The sequence below is a fragment of the Arachis ipaensis genome, chromosome B5, assembly GCF_059453495.1.
Source record: "Arachis ipaensis isolate K30076 ecotype BB chromosome B5, ASM5945349v1, whole genome shotgun sequence".
NCBI classification, from domain to species: Eukaryota; Viridiplantae; Streptophyta; class Magnoliopsida; order Fabales; family Fabaceae; genus Arachis; species Arachis ipaensis.
Window position 1 is genome coordinate 136,326,915 of NC_142440.1, and position 10,316 is coordinate 136,337,230.

Sequence of the window (10,316 nt, forward strand, 5' to 3'; positions counted from 1 at the left end):
AATGCAATTTGATGTTTTATGTTTCTTTCTTGCTTGTTTGCGTTGTTATTGTCATTTTCTTGCATTGGGTAGTTGTAGAATTTATTATTCCTTACAATTTTACTATGCTTTTCTTTTATGCCTTCTAAGTGTTTGACAAAATGATTGGTTAGACTTTAGAGTAGTTTTTTAGCATTCTTGGCTTGGAAAGAGAAATTGGGCAATCTTGAGTCATTAATACCCAATTTAGATTGGTAATCTAGAGTGATTAGTTAGTCTTGTGTCCATTAACATTACTTATGGATTGGGATTAACTAGGCTTATTTGACTTTCTCCCGATGTTGGAGATGATGAAACTGGACTAACTCTTGTTAATTATTGTATGATAATTAATGACTAGGATAGAAAGCCTTAATTCTCAATCCTTGCCATGAATGCCTCTTTTTATTAGTTGTTATATTTAATTGCTTGATTTTACATTTCTTGTCATTTATTTTTTTTGCCCTTTTATCAACCCACCCTGTGAAACTCATAACCAATAATTGAGCACTCGATTGTGATTCCTAGGGAGAATGACCCAGGACTAATACTCTCGGTTATTTTTATTGGGTTGAACTTGTGACAACCAAATTAAACTTTGATGGAGGATCCATTGTTGGTCTAGACTATACTTGCAACGAAGTGATTCAATTTATTAAGGAATTCTAGATCAACATAAATCCATCCATCATCTCCCAAGAATAATAGAGGCATTTTTATCCTCTTCCATATCTAGTATGACAAAATCAGTTGAAAAAGTAAATGGTCCTACTTTCATAAGTAAATTCTCAACAACTCCAAGAGAAAATTTAATTAAACGATCAGCAAGTTGAAAAGAAATACGTGTGGATTTTACCTCATCAATTTGGAGCTTTCTCATCAATGAAAGTAGCATGAGATTAATGCTAGCTCCAAGATCACATAAAACTCTCTGAATAGTGATGTCTCCAATAGTGCAAGGAATCAGAAAGCTTTCCGGATCTTGCATTTTCTCAAGGAGATCCTATTGAATAATTGTACAGCATTCCTTTGTTAGCACCACAGTTTCATTCTCTTTCAATTCCTCTTGTTACTCAATAAATCCTTCATAAACTTGGCATAAAGAGACATTTACTCAAGGGCTTCTACAAAAGGAATGTTTATCTAAAGCTTCCTGAAGACCTCTAAAAATCTGGAAAACTGTTTGTCTTTGGAAGCCTTCTAAAGTCTCTGAGGATATGACATCTTAGGCTTGTACTCAAGAGCCTTAGCCAATGCCGGATGTGTCTCAAGAGTGACTGGAAAGGGGTTGTCCGGGTGTCTAGAGAGGGAGTGCTCTACCTCGTCATTCTTCTTCTCTCGAGCTTTTTTTCAACTGGCTCCTCACTAATCTTAGCTTCTGAACCTGCCACCTTACCACTACTCAGGTGTATGGCCTTGCACTCTTCTCTTGGATTAGGCACTGTGTCACTAGGAAGAGTATTAGGATGCCTCTCAGGTGCTTGCTTACTTAACTGACCTACTTGAATCTCCAAGTTTCTAAGTGAAGCTTTGGTTTCCTGCATAAAATTATGAGTATTCTTGGAGAGTTCTACAACTATAGACGCCAAGTCAGGGGAATTCTGATACTGAGAAGGTTCTTGCTGTGGCTGAGAGGGCTGAAACTGACGATTGTTAAAGTTGTTTTAATTAAAATTGCCTTGAGAATTGTTGTTGAAATTTGGTTGTCTCTGAGGTTGATCTCTCCAGCCAAAGTTTGGGTGATTCCTCCACCCCTGATTAAATGTCTTGGAATATGAATCATTGTTAGGATTTCTAGAGGAATTTTCTATGTAATTAACCTATTCAGGAATAAACTGGCCATAGTTATAATTCTCACCTTGAGAGAGGCCACCACTCATGTCATAGGATGTATCTTGAGTATTAACAGATGATACTTGCATTCCACTCAAGTGTTGAGTAATAGCATTGATCTATTGAGACATTGCCTTATTCTAAGCAAGAATCGCATCCAAAGCATCCAATTCCATGACTCTTTTCTTCACAGAGGTCCTCTCAAAAGAATACAAATATTGGTTGTTGGCAACCATCTCAATCAACTCAGTAGCCTCTTCAGGAGTCTTTTTCATGTGAAGGAATCCGCCTGCAGAATTATCTAGAGACATTTTGGCGGTCTCAGAGACTCTATCATAGAAGATCTGTAATCGAATCCAGTCTGAAAACACATGTCAAGAGGACATTTTCTGAGTATCAACTTGTACATTTTCCAAGCTTCATAGAGAGATTCACCCGGCCCTCTCTCTGCCTGAAAGTCTGAACATCAGTCCTCAGCTTAGTTAGTTTCTGAGGTAGAAAGAACTTGGTCAGGAACCTATTGACCACTTTATCCCAAGTATTCAAACTCTCCTTGGGTTGTCTGTCAAGCCACTACTTAGCTCTGTCCCGTACAACAAATGGAAAGAGAAGCAACTTATAGACATCAAGATGAACTCCATTAGTCTTCACAGTATCACAAATCTGCAGGAAATTAGAGATAAACAAATTTGGGTCTTTCTGCGGGAGTCCATAAAACTGGTAATTTTGTTGCACCAGAACAATCAGCTGAGGCTTCAACTCAAAGTTGTTAGTGGCCACAGGGGGTACAACAATGTTATTTCCATAGAAATCAGGGATAGAAGTAGTATATGAGCCAAGTCTTCTCCTAGGTTGCTCAGGCACATTAGGAGGATTAATAACATTGGAATTAACCACATTGTTATTGTTAAACTCCATAGTGGACTCTTCAACTTCCTTCTCAAAGTTGTCCTTGAGATTTTCAGTAGCTTTATAAGCTCTAGCCTGCTGTAAACGCCTTCTTAAGGTCCTCTCAATCTCAAGATCAAAGTCAAGAAGAGGTTATTTGTTCCTGTTCCTGCTCATAAACAAATAGAAAATAAAAAAAAATGTGAAAATATCTATGTCAGAGTGAAGAGAGTTCCCCGTGAGGTAACCTGAGTAAAGGAAATAAAATAAAATAAACTAAATAAATAACGCCAACAATTTCGAAAACTAATAAGAAAAATAAACCAAAAATTTCAAAAGTAATGAGGAAAAATAAATAGGAAGAATAAAATAAAGAAACTATGGGACACCAAACTTAATTTTTTGAAATATAAGAAAAATTTTAAATAAGTTCTAAGTAAGTTTTTGAAAATTCAAAGAACAAGGATAAATAAATTAAAGCAAAACGTCTAATCTAAGCAATCAAACAATGAGTAGTTGTCAATCACAGTCAATCCCCAACAACGGCGCCAAAAATTTGGTGTGGAATTTATAACCCACAAACTAACCGGCAAATGTACCGGGTCGTACCAAGTAATACCTCATGTAAGTGAGGGTCAATTTCATGAGGATTGACGGACCAAGGAACAATGGTTGAGTGATTCACTTAGTCGGACAAGTAGAAAATGATGTTTTGGGGTTCAAGAACATTAAACAGTAATTCAGATGATTAGGAAAGCAAACAGTGAAATTGGTATGAAGACTATGTGAGAAAACAATTAAGGTTTCAGAGATATTTATTCTGGATTAATATTTCTTATTGATGCGTGAGCATCTTATACCCATTTTTCCCTTATTTTCTAGTTGTTTTTTATTATATTTTATTAAGTTTTATTATATTTTAGTGCAAAAATCCTCTTTGGATGCTACTTTGAGTTGTTTTGGTATTTTTATGATTTCAAGTGAAATTCGAGCGAATTTAGCAGAATTTTGTGCAAAAGCAAAGGAAGAAAGTAGATGTTGTTAACTTGACCTCCTTGCATTCCAAAAGTAATCCTTGAATTTAAATCAATACATTAATTAAAATAGAGTGACAATAGTATTAATCCATAGAATAAATAGAGCTCCTAACCTTAACAATAGAGGTTTAGTTGCTCATGACTCAGAGAGAAATTTTGGATTCAAAAGTGTGTGTAAAACTAGAATGAGGTAGAGGAGAAGAGAGAGCCCCAAGGGTTAAATCTTTTCCCTTTTATATCTAACCTAATTTGATTTAAAAATAAAATAGACTAATCACTACTAAAGCCGAAAAGATTGTGTTTTTAAAGAAGAATAACCAAAATAAAATAAAATATAATAAATATAACCCAAATTTAACTAATGAAACATCTTCATAAAAATTGGATCCGCTCTATTGGTGCTAAACGCCAAGATCGGCATTTAGCTCCCTTGGAGGCAGTAAGCTTTTCACTCATTGCTGTCTTCCTGGCGCTAAATGCCAGGCTCGGCGTTTAGCGCCCTTCGAGGCAGTGAGCTTGCACACGTTACGAGGCACCTGGCGCTAAACGTCCAGGTCCGCATTTAGTGCCAGCTTCACAAAATGGTTGCACGCATTACAAGGTGGTTAGGCACTAAATGACAGATGCAGCGTTTAGCGCCAGCTCAACAGAATCAAAATTCTTCTCTTTTCTTCTGCACAGACTCGGTCAAACTGATCCAAACTTCACATAATGGTTTCACGCGTTACAAGGTGTTTGGGCGCTAAACGCCAAATGCGACGTTTAGCACCAGCTCAACAGAATCAAAATTTTTTTATTTTCTTTTGCAGAGACTTTGTCAAATTGATCCAAATTTCACCTGAAATAATCAAAACAATGGAACGATTCAAAATAACATCTAAGTAAGCTTCAAATGCTAAAATCTTAATAAAACTCAATAAATTCATATCTAAAATAATAATAAAAAAAAAGCTCATGCATCACGCAACTAACCTCCGTTTTAATTTCCACCCCTGGTCACCACTATTAGTTGCTGGCTTAGATCACTGTCTCATTTATTTAATAGATTTGGTTAAATTTAAAAGATACTATAACTAATGTAGCTTATGAATTTAGGATTTTATTTTGTCAATAGTCCATGACCAACTATCTTCTTATTAATCGAACTGTTTTTGGTATTCAAACAAGCCTAAAGGCCAAAGAACACAGAACAAAATTAAACGACAAGTTTGGTAAACCAAGATCGATATATATATTCTTTTCTACTAAATTGTAGAAAAATTTAAGATTTAAAAAATAAAAATATTACATAAAAAATTAACTTTTAAATCAGTTAATATATCTTTGTAAAATACATATATTATTTAATTTAATTTCAATATATATTTTATATTTTAATGTATATTTTATATTGATTGCTAATTTAATGACTGGTTTTTTTTATATGTAAACACCTAGTATGATTATTAAAGAGTCCCGCTAGGAAGCTAATGGGGTAATTGTACAATGTGTACAATGGGCTGCTTATTTAGCTCAATATGAGTCAAAAATAAAAATTACCCACGAAATAATAAATTTAAAAACTCTTATTCAATTATTTCACATCAAATTTCAAATTTTTAAAAAATTCAGTTAGTTATTTCAAAAAAATAACCATCTGAAATCCTCCAATACTCTCTTCTTTTTCAACCGGCGGCCACCCCACCTTCATCAATAATCATCCCATTTCACCGTCGCTACTTACCTTGCCACACGCCACTCACCCTTAATAAAAATAACTATCCACTTAAGGATAAAAATAATCATCCACATACCTAATGAATTGAACATCTAACATATTTTAATTATATATAACTAAACTCAATCCAATCAAAATAATCATCTACAAAAAAATAAAATAACCATTCGCATACCTACTAAAATGACCATCCTAAATTGACCATTAAAATAGAAGAAGATGAATAGACAGAAGAAACTATTATTGTGGTGAAACATAATTTTGAAGGACTAGTCATGACAAAAACGACACTGTTGTGAAGCATAGGGCTCAAATAATGAAAGAAGCTAACCATGCTTGGGTCCGAAGAAGAAGAAGAGCATGGTGATATCATCGGTGAGAAGAGACTTAAAGGAATGGGAGAAAGCGAAGATGCATCGAAGGAGGTGAGGACGGTGTCGGAAAGAAGGCACACACCGGCTGCGACGGAGGCGCTGGACGTCCGGGTTGCTGCGGTGCCATTAGTTCAACCCACACAATATACGCGTCCTCCCTTGGCGGTGGCCTATGCGGCAACGGTGCCAGTCGGAACAATGTTGGTGCAATTTCCGATGGCGACTGGTGACCATGGCATTAGTATACCGGCAAAACTCGATGAAAAAGGCATAGAACGCGACAAACCGTATTGTGAGAGAGGGGTGAGAGAGGGAGGTAGTTTATTTGTTTCCAAAACCGACGGTAATTCTAATACTTGATTAGTTGATTTAAATTTCAAATTGAAAACTATTCAAAATTAATTAGTTGCCTATAATTTAGTTTTAATTTCAAATTAACTCCATTATACATATTATATAAAACATACATTGTCTCCTCGTACTTTTCTTTTAAGAGAAATTACACATCTTCGGTTAGCATTTTTTGTTTGGTAACCAAAACATTAAATAAACAATACATCCTAATTCTAATATGGTATTATTCCATTGCCAGTCACAGGCATCTCATTCTCTGATCTATATTCACCAATTAAATAATTTATAAGTGTAGCAGTCTAGTTAATTCGCTTATAAAGATTGTCTGTGTTGGTATTTTAAATGTCACGATTTTGTTCTTAATAATAAAAATAATAGCAAATTTTACATTCATCTATCTAAATATGTAGATAAGAGATAGATCTTCACATTCTTACAAGACGTATTTTAATTTGTTCTCCTCTATAACTCGAGGAATTTCACAGTTAACTTAACGCCTCATCCTTCTCGCTCAAGCACCTTTTACTGCACTAAGATTCCATTTAATATGTATCAAACTTTACTGTATATCGTAATATCGTTTACCAAACTCCTTGAATTCCTCCATTCTTGGTGTCACAGTAGATATGATCCTCTTTTCCTTCCTTAGGTAGTAGCACTTAAATTGAAAGCTCACGTAATAAACATCCTCCATTAGTATTGTTGTTAGAGATCACACAACAGTGAGTCATTTCTGAAATAAGACAAAAAGAATATTAAACATAACATTATATTTATATCTTATTCAAAACGATTAATTAAGACAAAAATAATACTTAATTCTGGAATTTTTGCACTTTAATTAACATTATATATTTTTGTATTGAATTATTTATTTTGATTCATCTATTGTAAAATGTCCATTAAATTTTATTTTTGTTATATTTAATATTCAAATTCAAATGTAGCATCTTCTAAATTTTGAATCAACCTGGTCAATGAAAGAATTAGGTTAAATTTGGCCAATTCATACTCTTTTCTTCTCATACTATCTATTAAAAATATCTAGGACATTTAAAAAAAATTGACTCTTAAGATTGTAGAAAATATAGGAAGAAAAATGGTTAGTCCATCTTCAAAATCTAAAATGTTGAGAGCGATGTAATATTGTAGAATAATAATAATTAATATATGAAATTGTCCCTAATTATGTTCAAAGCATTGGGGATAATTACTCTAAATAGGGTAGTAAATTAGCAAAGCCTTGTTAAACCACACCTTTTTTTTTCATTGACCTTGTACTTGAAGCTTAAAGCAAAGTTGTTTGTTTGACATGACAACTAGCAATAACTAAAGTTTTGGATTTATATGGACCAAACTAAACAAGTCTAAAGAATGAGTACATTCTTCTTTTGTCACATATGCAAAATCTGAAAAAGTTAAGATGTAATAAGAAAGATATAACGATGCTGAATAGATCTTGATGATCATCAAAGACAACATTAAAGCAAAGAGATAACATGAAAGAAGGCTTAGAATCAATCAAATAGAAAAGGAATGGTAATGTGGTGACAAAAGTAAACTCTCACCAGATATATGGGGATCATTGCTGAGTAATTATTACGTAAAAAGTTAGGTTAAAAGCAAAAGTTCACTAATTCAACAAAAACTAAAACGAAAGAAAAAAGAGAGAAAGTAAAAAAAAAACTAACAACGACAACAAACGCACAAGGAGGCAAAAAAGAGAAAGAAAAAAGAAAGAGGGAAGAAAAAAAAAAGAAGTTACCGAACCAACTGAATAATATAGTTCTGCCGCTTGACTTTACCTTCGAAAATTTTCTTTTATTTCTAGTCTTAAAACTTATTAAAAATTTTAATTTTAATCTATTAATAATGAAATATTGCTGACGAAGTGTAAAAATTTAATTTAGAGGTTTTAGAGAGGTAATAGATTTTTTTTTTTTTATTTAGACTCTTACAACAACAAAAGATTAAAATTGAAAGAGTAGAAAAAGTGACATAAGATTCTGGTTCAATTCTAAAATGTAATGAGATCTACTCTTAATCTCTACCACAATAATGATAGAATTTTACTATATTCATTACCAAGATTACAAATACTAATTCAAAGACTAAGACCAAAATTAAATGAACCAAACCGGTCCAATTCTAAAACAAATGAAAGTATACTTCCAAAACTTCACAGATCAAAACGCCGAGATCAAACAAAAATCAATGACAAAGACTCAAGCTCAAGATGAAAATATTTTAGCTTTTTTTTCTAACCCGTGTCTTTTCTCTCATAGGCTTTTTTAAAATAATTTCTTAAAGAAACATAAACTAAAATTAAACTAAATTATTCAAATTGAAACATAGTGAAAAAGAATTATAATACTCAAAAGATATTGTATTTTGAATTTTCTCCTTAATTCTTCTTGATAATTAGTCTTCTTCTTATAGCTAGCAAAGGCGAAGCTTGTCATTCTTACTAGTCGTTGCTATCAGTCATTTTTCATAATGATAATTTTTTTTCTATTAGCAGCGACGATCTCTTCTATATTCTCCTCATATCTTACTTTTAATGGTTGATTCTTTTTAATTATAACCGAATCAACATTTAAACCAAATACCAATCTTAAACATTATTTCACAATCAATATAATCAACACAAATTGAAATCAATCCTTAAACAACCTAACCAAATATTTTTCATCACAATAATAAATGATAAAATCTTTCTCAACTCAATACTTTTAACCAAAGGCATATCACTAGCTCCATTCTCAAGATTTCATAGCAAATTTGGAATGTTTGATGTTCACACTCCAAACTTGCGGGAGGCTATTGAGTGATCATATCATAATTAGGTGAAGTTGATCTCAATTACTTGCTCTATAAACAATATATCAATCTCTTTTTTCGGCGACCTAAATAATCAGCGGTAGTGGTGGTGGATTCCCTCATCATCACTGCCAAACTCTCCATTTTCTTCTCCTTCTCCTTCTCCTTTTTCTCATTGAGCTCACTACATTCCTCTTGTCTATCTCTATCCTAATTTTTTCTTTCTTTCTTACTTTACAAAAAAAAAAATATAAATTACTGTGATGTTGTTGTTGAATTTGAAAAATTAGATTGCAATGTATAATGTTGTTGGTGGTACGATGTTATTCTTAAATTTGAATAATGTGTTGTTGTTGAAATTAGATTCTTGAATTTAAATACCCTGCTATTATTGATAATTATTGATAATAGATGAAATGAATAGTTATGAAAAGGAAAATGACTGATAGTTGGTAAGAATAAGTGGTGGTGGTGGTGGTGGTGGTGGTGGTGGAATTAAAATAAACATAAAGATAAGGTTATTTTTGTCCAAAAAATTTGAAAGGATTATTTTAATTTGAAATGTAATGTTGATGACCAGTTTAAATAAAAAAAAAGTTAAAGACAATTTTAATTTTGACCTCAAATTTTAAAAATTAAAACAGTACTTTTTTTTTTTTTTGATATCTCGATAGTCTTTTTGCATTTTTTTGTAACAATCTCTAATTAAATTCAACCACACCACTGATTTTAACCATTTTTGTCATATTTTAGAAGAGACACAAATAATTTAAATTGTATAATTACTTGTTTGTGAATAGCATATTCATTGGTTTAAACAACATATACAATTTTTTTTGGTGTGTATACAGAGTTTGTAACATAATAGGTAATTCAACGATTTTAGAGGATAAAGCAAACAACAGTCATAGTTATTAAAAAGACACAAAAGAAACAAAAAGTTGTCTATCATTGTTCAAAATATACGGAATAAAGTGTCGTTTTTGTTTTTAATATTTGGGATAAATCTTAAAATTGTCTCTAACGTTTAAATCATCCTATTTAAATATTTGACATTTTAAAATTGTCTTAATGTTGTCCTGCCGTTAAAAATTTGTAAATAATTGACGGCGGAACAAAATTAAGATAATTTTAAAACGTTAGGAAGTTAAATAAGACGAAAATATTAGAGACAAAAATATTACATTACTGTTAGAAGAAGAATTACCAAATCAAGTAAAATAAGGAAATTTTAACAGAATTGCAATACAAATTCAATAATTTTACTCATTATAG

At 32.2% G+C, this 10,316-nt stretch overlaps 1 protein-coding gene across 1 annotated transcript; it reads right to left on the reverse strand.

Annotated features, from left to right (window-relative positions):
* Nucleotides 1–1,991: 1,991 nt before the first annotated feature.
* Nucleotides 1,992–2,769, reverse strand: LOC148565894 (uncharacterized). Its single transcript, XM_088487284.1, has 2 exons — nucleotides 2,446–2,769; nucleotides 1,992–2,195 (listed from the first exon to the last, which is right to left on the reverse strand). The coding sequence occupies exons 1-2, from the start codon at nucleotides 2,767–2,769 to the stop codon at nucleotides 1,992–1,994; spliced, it is 528 nt and encodes a 175-aa protein (XP_088343410.1).
* Nucleotides 2,770–10,316: the final 7,547 nt, after the last annotated feature.

Bases quoted from the DNA above. Each gene is read 5' to 3' on its own strand.
- LOC148565894 (XM_088487284.1), bottom strand. From the start codon at position 2,769: ATGGAGTTTAACAATAACAATGTGGTTAATTCCAATGTTATTAATCCT. The intron at 2,196-2,445 runs GTACGGGACAGA...ATTCGATTACAG, and splicing joins TGCTTCTCTTTCCATTTGTT to ATCTTCTATGATAGAGTCTC.